Below are 17,634 nucleotides of genomic sequence, written 5' to 3' on the forward strand. Positions count from 1 at the left end.
GAAAAAAAAAAAAAAAGAATAGCTTGGACTGCAACAGAATATTATTCAGTCGTTAAAAAGAATGAGGTCTTGCCATTTGTGACAACATGGATGGACCTTGAGGGAAGTACGCTAAGTGAAATAAGTAGACAGAAAAACAAGTAACATATGATTTCGCTTATATGTAGACTCTATTTTAAAAAAAAAAAAAAAGCCGAGCTCATAGGTATAGGAAACAGTTTGGTGGTGTTTTGCTGGGGGGGGAGGGGGGGGCGGGGTGCAATTGAGTGAGGGGGTCCAAAGGTACAAACTTCCAGTTATAACAGAAATAAGTCAGGGGATGTAATATACAGCATATGTCCTAGTGACTCCACTTAATAATACTGTGCTGCATATGTAAAAGATACTAAGAGAGTAGATCTTAAAATTTCTCAGCACGAGAAAAAAACATCCATAACTATGTATGGTGATGTATATTAATTAAACTTATTGTGGTGATCATTTCACAACATAGACAGATACTGAATCATTACGCCGTATACCTGAAACTGATATGATATTGTATGTCAATTATACCTCAAATATAATTTCAAAAAAAAATAGCCTGGAATAGCTCTGGTTGACACTGTAGCTCACCATAGTCGTTAACAGTCCCCCTTCTACTCTCAAACGCGAACACATTTGGAAGTGAGACAGGCCGTCACCAGGATGTGGCATTGTCCCTTTTTTGTTGGCCTCTTGGCACTATGAGGCAGCGGTTCTCAACCTGTGGGTCGCGACCCTTTTACAGGGGTCGCCTAAGACCATCGGAAAACACGTATATAATTACCTATTGTTTTTGTGATTAATCACTATGCTTTAATTATGTTCAATTTGTAACAATGAAGTTGGGGGTCACCACAACATGAGGGTCGCGGCATTGGGAAGGTTGAGAACCACTGCTAGAATAAGGGCTAATGACTGCCAGTATATAAATCTTGTAAGATCTCTGTGTTCACTAGGAAGGAACTGAGAACTATTTGAGACATTCATTTGGAGCCTGCCCAAGACTGCAAAATGGCAACACGTAAGAAGGCCGTTGCCCTCCACCAATGCGGCCGTCACACGACTTGTGCCACGTTTCTGCGTGACAATTTCAAAAACTTGATTTTTCAGAAAATAATCGCAGACTCTGCCAGATCTCCTCCCGCTCTTATGATCTAACTGTTAATCCACAGCTTCTCCAATAAGTGTTGTTTTTAACACTTGGCAAGAAAAATGTATCAGAGAGCTTACGTGACTCATTCTGTTCTAAGAGAAATGTGACGTTTCCAGGTTTTAACATGAAAATATATTGTATTGCTTAAAGGGCATGCAATTCGTCTGTGCCCAAAGAGAACATTCTGTTTTCTATTTGCCCAGAGATGTGTAGTTATAAAGGAAAACGACAATGTGGCATTTGGGCGCCCGTTGACACCAGTGAGTCACCACGTCTACCCAAACATATCTGGTCCTGTTTGTCATTAAAGCGACGAACCCGGGTGGTAGCCACGCAAGGCTGCTCCCGAGGAGGCCAGCACTCACTCTGCACGGCCTGGAAGGCTTTGAGGTACTCGCCACTGAGCAGCGGCTGGGGCAGCTCTCGGATGAACAGCTTCAGCAGGCTGGCTGCGTCGTGCTGCTTGACACTTTCCCAGTTAAAAGTCCCTTCATAAAACTTTGCTTCCAGTTCTTGGCAAAGATTCTTGATGCGAATGGCTGCTCCAGGTATTCGTAAGAGGCCTTCGGTTTCCAAACCTCCCTCTTCAATTCGAGAAATCAGTTTTTGAAATATTAAGGGTATTCGAGTTCCTGGTACTTTCCTCTGATTCTTCTCCTGCAGAGAGTGTGATGCACTTCCCACTTGACAAGCGATTCTACTCCTTAGAAAAGACCTGTGAGAGTCCCCAAGTCCAACGCTTCTCCTTCATCAGGAAGCACCCCGCCCCCACCCACAGGGAGCTTTCCCAAAGGAAAATTATACCTAAGCCAAGAAATTCAGAAACTTGACACGTTTTCCTGGACACGCTTCAGACCTCAAGCAGTAAAGGTTTAATGAAAAGATTAGTTAAAATAGTCTTTACATTCGGGGACTTTATTTAGATACTGTAATTTTTCATTAAATTAACAAAAAAAAATCATTTTTAGAAAAAACCAGTCTGTGTTTCAAATTATTTAGAAGTACATTCCATAACAAAATGGTAATCCACCTCTGGGCCTAGAGCAGAAGGCTACCCTGATCAGTCACCTCTGGGAAATGGAAAGCCAAGTTCTATGGCTAATGAGGCATGAAAATACATCAATACACCTGTCCTCAATGCAGGGGCCTTAAGTGACACAGCCACCCTGCTGCCAGCCGCAGAAAACGGTTTGATCTGTGTGGAATGAGCAATACCTAGTTCATTTACCTCAAGGACTCTACAAATGTTGCTGAAGTATTAGTAATAAATCAATTTAGTTCCACAGTTACTATTTTCTACATGCCTTTCCACTGTGGCGTACATCCTATTATGCTAGAAATCCCTCCACGTCCCTGACACTTTCTTCTATTATTTGAAACTGTTCTCCCAAATTAACGGTCTTTGTTCTTCGTAGGTGAATTTATTACACTTGCTCTTCCTAATTCAACTCCCTTCTCTACCCTAATTATTTCTGTAATTGGTGAAATTACATAAAGGTAAACCCAGAAAAGTAAAGTTTTGGTTAACAGTCATTGGAGGAAAGAGGGGTGAGGGAAGAGAGAGAATGAAAGAAGGGAGGATGATGGAGGAGTGGGGGGGGAAGAGCGAAACAGGGAGAAGAATAGGAGAAATGTTATGGGGAAGGGGAGAAAGACAAGCAATAATTTTGCGTATTATCTTTACTTATAATGGACCAGCTGCTGCCTAGTTTGTATGCGACAACAGGCTGGGTTGAAGAGTAGAGCCAGCAGAATCCACCTCATTGATCTTCTTAGAAATTACATTTATTTGAAAGCATTCTTCTGCCTGCAATCCATTCCAAATATCAAATACACATCCCATTGGGCGCTAAAGTAAACGTGTTCATGACCTGTGAGTTGGCCATCACATGCTGCTCATGAATGCTGTGGACAGTGAACTGGGAAGCAGTCCTCTTGCTGAGATGGGTCACAGGAAGTCCCAGTACCTGCTTCTGAGTCTTTCTCTGTCTGAGAACGTGCTTCTCCGTAGAACATGTCTCAGAATCTCACAGCGCAGCCATGATTGATTGGTGGTGAAATTGCCGCAGGTGTTCGTAAACGAACTGAAACAATGGCAACTTATCACACTCACAGGGGCACCAGAACAGTCCCAGGACCTCTGTGCACCAGGCGCCAGACCCGGGGGACACAGGCTGAATGAAATTTGTGAGCAGGGAATATCAGGTGACTGGAATCCAATCAAACTGAGATCCCAATGCAGTAAGAGCCAAGTAGGCCAAAACTGGCCTCCTAACTTGAGGCGGCTTATCAAAGTGAACAGGTGATGGGAATGTGGAAGGTATGAATCTCAATCCCACTCCTGGCAGCACGGGGGTCCCTTCTTTCTGACCCAGCTCTAAAGGGTCCCTATGGGTGGGTCTTAAGGAAAGGAACAGAGAAAATAAAATCTCTTCCTCTACCCCACGTTCTCTTGGATTTGCAAAGTCAGGAAGACAATACATTGGATGTGATCAGTTTAGAGCTACAGCTGAGTTTGGAGAAGGTAAAGGAGGTTGTTAATGACTGCTAACCAAAACTTTCCTAGATGAATTTTCCAGACGGAGCTACAATTCCAAGTACGAGGCCCCATACAGTGCAAATCCCCTGAGAGGCCTATGAATCATGCATCGTCCGTGGGGTAGTTGCACCTTGGCCATGCACTCATTGGATGTTTTAATCCCCAGATCAGGAGTTGGATAACAGAGAGAAAGGGGGAGGATACATGGCATCCTAGGAGAGTGGGAAGGAAATATCATCTTGAGAGAAAAGAAAGCAAGGGATGGATAAAGAGAGGCTCCAACTGGGACCTCTGGAAAACCTCTCTCACCAACTGGACTCTGGCTACCCGGAGTCCAGGGAGACCGGGAACTGTGAAAGTCAGGAAAGTGATGAGACAGAGGCTCATTTCGACAGCTCACTGAGACTCATCATGTCAAGTCCCCTCCTCTGCTCACCTGGTGGAGTTGATCATTCTGCCTTTAAAAAACAAACAAACAAACAAAAACTCAACTGCTCTTATTCATGCTGACTAAACCTATCACCAGACCCCTATTAACATTTTGACTCATGGTCTTCTCATCAGAAGGATGAAACTACTCATCTTTTGCCTGTTGACTTTTGTTCCTACGTTATGTTTGCACAGTGGAGAGAAAATTTGCCTCTTTGTTGATCGTGATATTATTATTACATGTAACATGTTGCTTTTGAAAAAAGAATCAGAACTTACACAGAAGTCAGAGGAGACTACAGAAGAACTAAATATAAACTGCATGTCAAGAGGTTTGATTGCTATATTTAATCTACTTTGCTAACAAGGGGGAGAAGGGGGGAGAGGGCAAGTTAACTTTTAAAATGTAGAAGTATAACTAAACAATAAAGCTTGACATTGAGAGAACTGAGAGAGCACCTTGATGCGAATGGCTGCTCCAGGTATTCGTAAGAGGCCTTCGGTTTCCAAACCTCCCTCTTCAATTCGAGAAATCAGCTGTGTGTAAACAGAAGAACATTCTGATTTTGGTATTCAGAACAGGTACAACTCCAGATTTAACATCTGTTTCACATACAAATAAATGAAACTGATTACAAGGACATGTAAACAGGATTTCGTGAAGATCTGAATGAAACTGCACTAGCACGAGGCTTTAACCGGTGAGTCCCAAAACTTTAATTATAATTTAGAATTTAGAAAAAGTTGGGTCTCGTACTCCTTTGGAACAGAAGTACATAATGTCACACAACAGCTGTGGCACTGCAAACAAACAGAAACTGAAATTTTTCATTGTTTACAAGCAACGAAAACCACCCATTTCTTCTGCTTTTCCCGAAACATACACTCCGCAATCATACAAATCTTACGAAATTCTACTATTTGCACATTTACATCTCGTTTTCAGCTTGTTCAAAGAAAGAATTATTTATCATATGAAGGCAAAAAACAAACTGTTTGCAAATATTCATTTTTAAGCCTTTAAGCTTTTTGTGGCAAACGTAAATAAAGAATAGTAAAAAAGAAAAAAAAACAAGGCTTCTAAATCATACCTCATACTCTATTATTAATGCATGCAGATCTCTCTACTTCCAGAACCCCATTAAAATAACACAGTTTTGTGTCTTTTTTTTAAGAAGGCAGAGACCCACTACAAGAAGGCAAACAGAGACAGTGCAGTGACATACGTTGGAAGGTATAAAAGGTAGGCAGAGTGACCGTCCAATTGGAATATGCATTCCCTGGGCAGTACATGAAGGCTTTATAGGGGGCACGGTGCTATTTTAAAGAAATCAATTTCTTTGTCCCTCAGTTTCAATATAAGGCATTTACTAGCCCCGAGTAGGTTTTCCTTCCTACCACTCACCCTCCTTGCACAATAGCTTCTCCTCCTTTATAAAAAGCAGACAGACTCTTCACTCATCCCTAATCCTACTACAGTACTCTCTGCAGGCTGTAAAGCAAAAAATCTCCCAGAGTGCCAAAAGAATGTAAAGTTGTCATTTTTTTCTTCTCATGGAAACCTCCTCTAATGATTAACCAAGGCTCTATAAACTACATACAGCTTACTGTTTCCCCCTGGGTTGTAAAAGTGTCTTAAGAGCAAAGCATGGCATCATAAATGAGGTCTTTTGACCTTTGTCTAGATGTTCTAAAATGAGATATTCTCTAGATATCCAGTGGACACTGGACAAGATGGCATTTTTCTTTAATGACTTTATCTCTTCTATCTCTGGATTATGGCCAAAGAATGAACTGATCTTGAGGGAGTCAGGTAAGAATAAAGCAAAGAGTAGCCTCAAAATTCTCCCAAAGATTTATTACAGTTGAAGAGAGAAGCATCTTTAAGCACTCAGTCAATGCAGTACATGATTTTTTGAAATTCAACTGGAATATTTTCCAAGCCGTATTTTTCCAATTACACTGGATAAAAAACCCACATGAAAATAATTTCCATAATTATTTTACATTAGACAGGCATTAGTCAATAAAGTGTTTAAAACCAAATGTATCAAATAATACCATGTAATAGTTATTCAATGTACAAGCAATATGTGCTTTATTTACTCTTATACAATGTTTAAAATGTTCTATTAACAAAAGATAAAATTATATGCTAACAGCTATAGCAAATTAGTTTTTACCAACATAAGCCTTTTGCTTTCATTAAATACAAAGGAAAAATTGACCATGATTTCTAAATAACTGAATGAGAGTAATCTCTGAATTTTTATATATTAGTCTTTTTTTTATTATTCTCTAAAGCTGAATACTAGCACTCAATTGAGGTATGCATACATTGTCTAAAAGAATGTCATGTTTTCTTGTATTTTCCACTTAGAAAATACCATATTTTTAGCTCCCACATTATATTGCATTATTAAAACATACTAATAATTTACAGCTTTCCTTATTTCCAAGACTTAATACAGACATGAAAAATAACTATATTGATCTATATATTTTCATCATGCTGCTTTTAGTAATTCATCTTTCAGGATTTGGTCTGTAATTTACCAGCAATTTTCAGGGCATTTCCCAAAATATGTTCTATATAGTTAAATGAATTTAAAAAATCAATTGAACATACGTCAAACTTTTTGACAAAGAGTATGTTTGATTTGGCTGATTGGTCTGACAGTGAGAAAAGAATCTGCTCATTAGGTAGAATTTTTCCACAGATAAAAATTAAAAATATTCCCCAAATCTTTCTGAAAATATGGTTTAAACAATGTGCCTCTGAGGAAAAACAAGAAACAGAGCTCACAGATAAGTTTTATTAAAGCCCTTTTAGGGTATATTTCTCAATAACTGAGAAAATATAATCCTCTAAAGACTACTAACAAATCTTTTTGCAAATCAGTGGTTTCTAACTCTCTCCTTTCCACAAAATTGAGGTAATGCCTAATTATTCAGTTTTTAGCTGATAAATAAAAAAACATTTTTCATGATAAAACACTGTGATTTTTTTGTTTATAATTCAGAGAGGATGCAAACAGATAAGCGTTTATCTAATAGTAAGCTCTTTATATGACCTTTTTTAAAAAATATATATTTTATTGATTTTTTTACAGAGAGGAAGGGAGAAGGATAGAGAGGTAGAAACATTGATGAGAGAGAAACATCGATCAGCTGCCTCCCACACACTCCCCACTGGGGATGTGCCCGCAACCAAGGTACATGCCCTTGACCGGAATCGAACCTGGGACTTGAGTCTGCAGGCCGACGCTCTATCCACTGAGCCAAAGTGGTCAGGGCAGTCCTATTTTTTTTATAACAAATCAAAATACTTTAGGGCTATTATCCAATAGCTTCAAACTGAGGGGTAGCCAGGGTCTCCAGAAGAAACCACAAATGTAAACTAACTAAATACATGAGAAAACAATTTCAAGAAAAAATGACAAGGGATTGGATGCAATCCGGACCCTAGTCAGGAGGTATCACTAGACTTCCGTGGAGACCTAGCCTTACCCTTCATCGGTATGGGGTGAACTTGGTGTGTTAACTCGGCTACTATGCCCAGTTGTTTGGTCAAGTATGAGACGAGATGCTCCTACGGGGCATTTTTGACATATAATTAACATTTACGTCAGTAGACTCTGAATAAAGCAAATTACTGTCTACACTGTGGCTGGGCCTCAGGTAGTCACTTAAAGGCCAGAGGAGCAAAGACTGAGGTTCTCAAAGCAAAAGCAGAAACTTCTGCCTCAGGACTGCAACATTAACTCTTGCCGAGTTTCCAGTCTGCTGGCCTGTTCCACATATTTCAGACTTGCCAGCCCACACACTCCCATAAGCCAATTCTTTAAAACAGGTCTCTTTCTCCGGAGAATCCCAATACGCTTGGTAGAAAGGATGGTGCCGAGATCCGTGCTGTGTAGGGTAACTGACACCTTTCATTGACATTAAAAGAATTTGAACAGATGACTTATATTTGTTAGCACCTCTCTGTTATTCACAGGCAGTGTTGACAACTATTTAAACAGATACAGGTTCTACTGGCAGTGGCTAACAGAGGCTGCTGAGTAGGATTAACCGTACAGAGCAGCGTTCATCAGGAAAAATACCGAGAAACAGGTTTGGATGTAATGGAGAACATGAGGAATAAAGGAATCCGAGGTTAGCAGGTAAGATGGGTAAACGTGAACGACTGGCTTGGAATAGCAGAATAAGTGCCAAGTAGATGGAGCTTTAGAATTGATGGTTTTATGGAGTCCATCAGTTGTGAAAGTTTCCATGGCCACTCTTGCCAGAACTCCCAGAAACTGTGATAGGCCTGGTGTGTTGCTAAGAATCTAGAGTTTGGGCTGTCGTCCATAACTGACTTGACCTGCCTTCTCCATGGTGCATTCCCTGGCTTTTATCATATGTAATCTGTGTTTCTGAACAATGATGGCTCAGAGATTAGACTGAAATTCTTGTATTGCCATAGATAATACCCTTGTGAATAACTGAGTGTTGACTAGACAAGTGACTTGACAGTTTAACAATCATTTTCTAATTCTACTTTATGGTTTCTTTGCATAGTTTGGAAGTAGAAACTGGTAAATTAAATTGGACGTCCTCACTGTAAATAAGAAAGCTTGGGATGAAATATTCATGAAGATTCAGTTCCCTAGAAATTTATAAGCAGTTTCCATTTCTACGTATTATAGAATTGAAATCTCAATTATACAAAGCCAGCTAATATAAGACAGGAAAATGATGCCAGGTAATCACAGTTACAATAGTAACACAAAATGCATCACCATGAAATAAAAATTATGAGCCCTTGAAGCAAATTTGCTTCCTGAATAGAAAATCAAAGTACAAAACAAAAGAGCATATCAATTGGAAAACTATATTATAATAGTATGAATGCAAAAATAAAAATGAAAACACTGTTAATTCAAGTATGTTCTCTCCATGCTGACTCATTCAGGCCTACTTACTTTTTGAAATATCAAGGGTATTCGAGTTCCTGGTACTTTCCTCTGATCTTGTTCTAACAATACTGTCAATGGAACACAAAAAAGGCCAGAATCTGCAATGAAAAATAAAATAAAATTTCTTCACTTCCATCAATCCATAAAATGTTAATGCAAGATGTTAAGGCATAAGACTTCTAAGATTGTCATCAGACAACTATTTATTGAGCACCTACTAAGTGAATGCCACTGTGTAGTCTTTAAGCATCTATATCCCCATAGTAAAATCCTGGCCTTGCCTTATAGAGTAATCTAGCAAGGAAAGACAACTAGACAAATGAACGCAAATAATCTCCCGAAATAACTACAAAAGTATAAACTGCTGCATAAGAGAAATGAGTCCTGTGGTAATACATAAATATGCAAAAATTTACTAAATGTGATAATATTGAAAATTTTGGCTTAAAGCAAATGTCGCTCATTTCTTCCATACTTAATTGACATATAACATTCTACAATACAGCAAACTATAAACACTCACCTTTGAGAGATCAGTGAACAGTATGATCTTGTTCTACAAACATTTTTCTTTAGAAAATACAGTAGATACTTAGTATTCTTGAATTTAAATTTGTAGTTTATATATCTGGAAATAACTCCAGAAAGAATGACAAGTAATGATTTCTAATTTTCCTAAATTAAAATCATATGCCTTAAGTCTGGTATGAACATAGCTTGTACCCAGTACCTCCCACCCCACCCCATCACCAAGTGTATGGCTAGCAAAGGCATATAACACACATCATCAGAGGAGGTATAAATCACTTGTGAACATGGAAAGGGGGATTATCTTTGAGATATGAGCACAGACATTGCAAACTGTGACACTCAATAGAGATGCCATTCACAAGAATGCCAGTTATCCACTAAATAACTTTCAGTTTAAAAATTAAGAAAAGACGTAATCTTCAAGAACGTTCGTCTAGCTTATGAGATAAATAGCTTAGATCAGATATAAAAACACTTAAAAAGATGGAAAGAAAATCTGCTAATAGTGATACTCTTAATAAGAATGACAGTATTTCTCTTATCACTGGCTTCATACCAGTTAATAGAGCTAGGATGCAATTCTAAAACATAAAAACCTCCTCAAGCCACTTTTAAAGTCTTGAGCACAGCTATTTAAATTAGATTTTCATTTTATATTTGGAGAAGGCTTTGTGATAAACTTCTAAAAAAGCATGTGAGGTCTTCATTATCCACAAAGGACGCGTGGAAAACCAGAAGCATCATTTAATTCAGAAATTCCCCGTGCCAAGCTTTAAGCTAAAATACTCAAAGGAACTGAGCACAGAATGAGGTCTTCTGGGGCCCAGCATGGAAGAGGGCCTGAAGGGAAGGCACACTTCAGTCCTACAGAGAAATTGCCTCTAAAACTTAAATCAGGTGAATACTTGTCTTTGCTAATGTTACCATGGCAACTCAATAATCCTTATTCTTGGTTTCTCTTTAGGAGATGCCGTTAAGGTAAAACAAGAGGTCTGAATTTCCTAAACAGTAAAGCTTTGTCAACAGAGAATTTGCTGGATTTCCAAGCCAATAAAGTCTTGGAAAAGCAAATATCGAGAAGCTGTTATTCTCTAGTATATTATTTAAAATAATGTAAGTTTATAAAATGGGTAAAGCTGCATACAAAAGAAAAATTACACATATCCCTGATGCATACAATTTAGCGGTATTATGCACCACATGGCATATTTTTCTTAAGGGAGTAAAGAATGTGCTTGCAAAATATTTAGAAGTAGAATGTTAATGAACAAAAGGACTACTCACTACCCTATGTATTTTCCATCAAATAATTAAGCAAAAATAATTGATCAGAATCAACCATCTTCAAGTCATTTTTCAAGATCTTATTTTGGAAATAAATAAGTATATGTAACAAATGCATTATTTAGTTTTAAACGAGAGAGCATGTGAATTAAGATTCCTTGACTCATAATTTCCTTCTATGGTAAATTAAATTTTTGATTATGCCTTTATTTTCTACATTCTAGGAAACAGTGCAATTTTATCAAGATACAAATTTTTGAAGGCGATGTTTCAGAATCTACATTTTGGATGTCTTGTAGACGTGGTTTGTTTTGTAGATGTTTTGCCCCTAAAAATATGGTTAAAAAAGCCAAGCTCATCCTTGCTACTTTAGAAGTAAATCCAACCATTTTTTCTTTTCCAATTACCTTTTGTTTTGATCTTCACAGCTTTTTGTTGTTTCAGTTCAATACCCAGTACATCATAGAGGGCAGTCAGTTCAATCAGGGCTAAATGGCAAACCTTCTTCATGTCCTGGGGCGCTAGGTCACCAATCTTGGTGATGCCGGTTTTGTCTTTTGGCAATCTGAAACTCTACAATAAGCACAGTGAATATAGTCACGGTGTGCAGTATCAACCTTTTCTTTGTACACGTTAAAACTGCAAGTGTAGAATAGTGACAATGAAAGCTATGGCACAACTTCTCCAGTCAGAACAGAGAGCAAAACACTCCCGATGATGCTCCCTAAGTCTGTGGGGAGTTCAGGAGTCAGTACCTGAAGTCCGACAAAGGATGGAACCAGACCACGGCTAAGAGAAGAAAAAGACAGTAAACCCAAAGGAGAAAAAGAACTCTAGTCAACTGACCTTCAAGAACCAGAGAAGATTAGGAGTTCAGCACAAACCAGGAGAAGGAAAAAGGAGGGAGAGTGAAAGAGAAGGAGAAAGAAGAACAGTAACCACTAATGAGTGCTTACAATGTGCCAGGTACCCTTTAGCTACCTTTGATATGGTATGATATATGATATGACATGATATGATATACGATATGACATAATGGGATTGTCATTAAAACCCAAATAAAGTAGGTACAGAGTTGCTGTACGGGGGGGGGCGGGGGAGAGCAGAGGGGAGACTTAAGAGCATGGATTTTACAGCCAGAAGGCCTATGGCTACTGGCTAAGCTGCCTGTCACTCCTGGCAATCACTTAACCATTCTTTCTGTAAAACGGGAGGAGGGGATGGAGGAGGAGATGGAGAACGGGATGGAGAAGGGGGAGGGGAGGAGGAAAGAGAGGAAGGAGGAGGATGAGAGGGAGGGGAGAAGACAACCCAATTCAAAGGGCTGATGTGAGGTTTAATGGCCTGGCACTTCCCAAGCACTTTTATTATTATTACCTTCACCTCTGAATAACTAAATCGAGGCTTAGAGATACTACTATCCCTGGCAAGTAAGTGGTGTTTTTGTCGTATCTTGTCTTTCTCAAATATTATCTACTGACTATTCTGCCTCTTTTAATATTAAATACCTTAAATATAAGAAGGCAAACCACAAGATAGAAGCATGAATTTCTCTACCATATTAATACAAATCACAGTCCCCTGTATTTACTGATTACTAAAACAATAACTATTTTTAAACTGTTTGTTAAAAATCTTACCAAGGTTATATCTTTCAGGTTTATCTTTGATCTTCTAATTTAATAGCTAAGGATGCTCAACTGATTCCTTTTTATTCACTTTGCTTTGCTCATTTTTGCACCATATTATTAATACTTCATGATCTAAAAACTATTGCAAAAGACATGTTCTAAAGTGGCAGTTCTCAAAGTGTAATCCAAGGGACTTTGGGAGAACCCAATACCCTTTCAAGGAGTCCAAGAGGTCTAAACTATTTTAATAATAAATATTAAGACATTTGCTTTTTTCACTCATCCTCTCCTGATTGTACAGTGCAGTTTCCCAGAGGTACAATGCATGTGCAACAGATGGCACAGAAGTAGATACGGGAATCAAGTCTAAAATGTGAAACCATGCTATAGTGCTTAATAATTTTTATTTTATAAATATGGCTATTTTTCATAAAAATGCTGTTAACTGTAATATTGTGCTTTAAATGGAATAATAAATGTTTTTTTAATTTCTCAATTTTAATTTCTAAGGTAAATATCCATAGGTATAACTGCCATAAATGATAGTCCTCCCATTTTCTTTTTTAATCCTCACCTGAGGATATTTTTCCCATTGATTTTTAGAGAGAACGGAAGGAAGGGGGAGAAACAGAGGGAGAGAGACATCAATGTGAGAGAGACACATCCACTGGTTGCCTCCCACATGTGGCCCAACCAGGGCCAGGGATCGAACCTGCAACCGAGGTATATGCCCCTGATCAGAATCTAACCTACAACCTTTCAGTCCACTGAGCCAAACTAGACGGGGCTCCCCTCCCATTTTTCAAATTGCTTATTTATTAAAAGAACTATTCCTTTGTCTACATATTCATATTTCATAGTTCAGGAACACAGGTTAGTGACAAACTTCCATGGAACTCAATCCAAAGAAATTCTTTACATTCCAAAATCACTTTGAACCAGGCTTGTTCATCTCAAAGCCTTTCGTGGAACCATCATTTCTGTAGAAATCTTCATATCCCTTTGTTCTTGGTTCAGTCACAGCAATCTCAGAGAGCGGCATGTCTCAGGGAGACAGCCAACCTTCTAACAACATGAATTTGGAGGTGCCTGGCCTAAGGCCACATGTTTGAGGGTTCATCAAATCCATTCGCAACACCAACGTCTTCCTGACTTATAAACCAAAAGCTTTTTGAGGACCTCAATAATTTTTAAGAGCCTGAAGCGTTATGGGACCAAAATGATTGAGAGTCACCGCCCTAGAGCACTTCCTAAGACCCACCACTTTTGGTAATGGAGGAGCTAATTCCTTTCAACCAAACTCAACTCCAAGAAAAAAACCTTCAAGTTCACCATAGGGGAAAGAAGCAATTTCTTAACTTTTTGTAGGACAGTTGTTTTTCCTATGAGAACATTCAATAAAGCAGTAACAGACATGATTGAATATGCATCCTAAGTGAACTTCCAGCATCAGGGTTAATGGCCTCCATGTGCAGTGCACAGGGTTGAGAAAGTGGGGCCAGACTACAGGTAGCAAACCTTGTCTCCATCACTTACAAGCTACGTGACCTTTGGCAAATCCCATCATCTCTGTGTCTCAGCCACATTATCTCTAAAATGGGAATAATAACAGAAACTACCTTATAAGGTTGTGGTGGGGCTCAAATGACAAATAATAAGTTCTCAAAAAGTATTATGACTCCATTTTTTTCACAGAACTTTTTCAATAATTTCAAGATTTCATGGTTTTCCCTTTTTCCTAAATATTACTGCAAGGTAAGAAAAAAACGATAAGGATACTACTAATATTTGATAATTGGCTTTTCATTCTATCCTGCAAAAGTCCCCATATGATAAGAATTATCACAGCATTTTGAGGACCTCAATAACTCCTCACAGCATTCTAAGGAGGGAAACTGAGGCTCAGTAAAGGGGCTTAAATAGCAGCCAGTGATGTAAAAAGGATGTCGGTTCAGATCTCCTAAATCAGTGACGGCGAACCTTTTGAGCTCGGCGTGTCAGCATTTTGAAAAGCCCTAACTTAACTCTGGCGCCGTGTCACATATAGAAATTTTTTGATGTTTGCAACCATAGTAAAACAAAGACTTACATTTTTGATATTTATTTTATATATGTAAATGCCATTTAACAAAGAAAAATCAACCAAAAACATGAGTTCGCATGTCACCTCTGACACGCGTGTCGTAGGTTCGCCATCACTGTCCTAAATCCTCAGTTCAGTGATCATTCTGTTCTGCTCCAGTTTTCCACCCACCACAGCATGCAGGAAGGTGTCTAGGTTGACGGTGTTCATTTAGGACTGTGAGGCCCTCAAGGAGAGGAGTCATGTCTTAATCAGCCTTCACCCTCCTGCACCACAGGCCCGGCACACTGCAGGTGCTTGGCCCGTCTATTCAATAAATGAAGATACACATCCTACAGGCAGAACACATAGAATCAAACTCAATGAGAGGCAGGACCACTGGTTTGATGCTCCCCTCATTTCCTGTGTTTTGCACTGAGCTTCACCTTTAAAATCACACAAGACTCATCACCGTTTCCTCATGCTTGGTCCCAGAGTTCTGCTAATTGCTTTGTTTCTGAAGGACTGAACCCCATCCTGCTTAACAACCCTTTATTTTTTTGTAAGTCCTAAATGTTTCATTAAAATCAGTTGCTTTTGGTCTAATAAGCCGAACACATGTAATATAATTATTCAAAGCATTACCTGAGGTAAATGTTTAAAGAAACCTGAAGTATTATCAATTCAAACATTTGATTTACCCTAGCAATACAAGTCATGAGCTTTATTTATTTACTTATTTGTTTAACATTGTGCTTAATGAAAGGGCTTAGTTTGTTTATCCCAATGTTTAATTCATGGCAGCTGCTTTAAATATTTATGAAGTTTCCTGTCGTTCCGTTTAGTTAATAGACTGGATGGCTCAGTTCGTTGGCTAAGACAAGGCAGTGCAATGTCAGCAAAGGAAAGCTCTTTACTTTTTGAAAAATGTGCTTAAAGAAAAGAGTGAAATACAATTTTGTTTCTGAAAAATATAAGGTCTTTGGATCTCGTGTGTTACCATAAATTAATCAGATAGCTCTTTGGTGCTGCACCCCTCCTTTGTAGGCCTTGCAATGCGAGAGGTCCCGTTGGCACTTCATCAGTTATGATGGAGTAGGCTCTTTTACTCATCAAGTCACTTGAACTTATACTTGGAAAGCAAGGGAATTCACTCTCCCCTGGTCAATTTCCACACGATAACTTCTTTATATCCTCTACTAGGAGATTCATTTCCTAAGATTTTTTTTTCACCACGAAGACATGGGCAAACAGAGCACCAAGCGACATGAGAGTAGGCTCTTTTACTCATCAAGTCACTTGAACTTATACTTGGAAAGCAAGGGAATTCACTCTCCCCTGGTCAATTTCCACACGATAACTTCTTTATATCCTCTACTAGGAGATTCATTTCCTAAGATTTTTTTTTCATGTGTAAAATGTGATTTCATTATAGTACCAGAGGCCTGGTGCACAAAATTAGTGCATGGGTAGGGTTCCTAGGTCTGGTCGGCAATCAGGGCTGATCTGTGGGGTGACTGGCGAGACTATCAGGGGGCCACCGTTAGCACCCGCCTTGGCTGGCCTGGTGCCACCCGCTTGCCGGCCCCGCCCTCCACCGCCAGTCACCTCCCTCTGTGTTTAGTCTTCAAGAGTGATATTAATTTCTATTTTATATGCCAGATCCAGCAAACCAGAATCATTTTATGTCGCATCCCAAGCTATCCTAAACAAGTTGTCTGTAGCACCAATAAAATAACACAAAGTGATCCTCCCAATATTTCCAATACCCAACTGGCATCATATTATTAACTACACTAGTATTCCCTATGTTGTACTTTACATTCCCATGACTATTCTATAACTGCCACTTTGTACTTAATCCCTTCACCTTTTTCTCCCAGTACCCAAACCGCGCTCCTCGCTGGCAAATATCAGTCTGTTCTCTATATCTATGAGTCTGTTTTGATTTTGTTTGTTTATTTTGTTTTTTAGATTCCACATATAAGTGAAATCATACAGTATTTGTTTTTCTCTGACTGCCTTATTTTACTTAGCATAATACCCTCTAGGTTTATACACACTGTTGCAAATGGCAAGTATAATTGAAAAATTATATATATTTTAAAAAGGACACAAACTCACTTAAATTCAGTGTATTAAATGGAATCAGCATGGTCTTCCAGGAAAGACTGGCTCCAAAAGCTTAGTCACTGAAGCCAAGCCTTCGCACGCCATGTAATCTCTTAAACTATTTCCTTGTTTGAAAAATAGGAATTGGAATAGCAACCTCATAGAGATCACCTGATAAACAAATGAAATAATTACAGAGCGTACTTCCTGAGATACGGTGGGTACACAATAACACAATTAGCAGTTAAAATTTTCAAACTAAAGCACATTAAAGGTTATAAAACCTGATCTCCAAATTTAAAAGGAGACATTGGAGTCCACTGTGACATCATAAAGAATTAACAAAGACTGTTTGATGCAGTAAGAAAAAGGAAGTGAATATAAAATGAGGTCAACAGAGAACAATGTATTACATTAAGCCTACTGCTTATTTACCAGTTAATAATGGTGGGTTTTTGTAATCAATGAAAACACGATAATTTCAAGAGAAACATCGAAAGTGCTTAATTCAAAGTAATATCCATCGCTAACTACACATTTCCCCCATTTTTCAGGTAATTTGTGGATACTGGTCCAACAGAACTTTTCTTGTTTTGAAGCAAACCAGTCAGAGACCCAATTTTCCACTTCTTTGTACGTTTTGAAGTGCTGCTCAGAAAGTGCGTGTGCCATCGATTGAAACAAGTGGTAATCTGAAGGAGCAAGGTCTGGTGAATGCGGTGGGTGGGTCAATACTTGCCAGGCAAGATCTTTTAACATGTCTATAACTGGTTTTGAAGTGTGTGATGGTGCGTTATCATGAAGCGAAATTACTTTGCTGTGTCTTCTGGCACATTCTGGTCATTTCACGATCAAAGCGTGGTTCAAATTGATTATTTGTTGTCGGTAGCGATCAGTCTTAATGG

General features: G+C 38.8%; 1 protein-coding gene across 3 annotated transcripts in view; it reads right to left on the minus strand.

Annotated features, from left to right (window-relative positions):
- ARHGAP18 (Rho GTPase activating protein 18) overlaps positions 1-17,634 on the minus strand; it is a 161,692-nt gene that overhangs the window by 23,633 nt on the left and 120,425 nt on the right. For 2 of the 3 annotated variants that reach the window (XM_015557829.1, XM_006778459.2), the window contains exons 6-9: positions 11,332-11,497; positions 9,116-9,207; positions 4,605-4,682; positions 1,543-1,702 (exon numbers count right to left, since the gene is read on the minus strand). In XM_015557829.1, the coding sequence (XP_015413315.1) occupies positions 1,543-1,702; positions 4,605-4,682; positions 9,116-9,207; positions 11,332-11,497 (496 nt within the window). Of the gene's footprint in view, positions 1-1,542; positions 1,821-4,604; positions 4,683-9,115; positions 9,208-11,331; positions 11,498-17,634 lie in introns of all 3 variants that reach the window. The other variant, XM_015557828.1, reaches the window with a different exon arrangement.

The sequence above is a fragment of the Myotis davidii genome, unplaced genomic scaffold (genome assembly GCF_000327345.1).
Source record: "Myotis davidii unplaced genomic scaffold, ASM32734v1 scaffold147, whole genome shotgun sequence".
Taxonomy (NCBI): Eukaryota; Metazoa; Chordata; class Mammalia; order Chiroptera; family Vespertilionidae; genus Myotis; species Myotis davidii.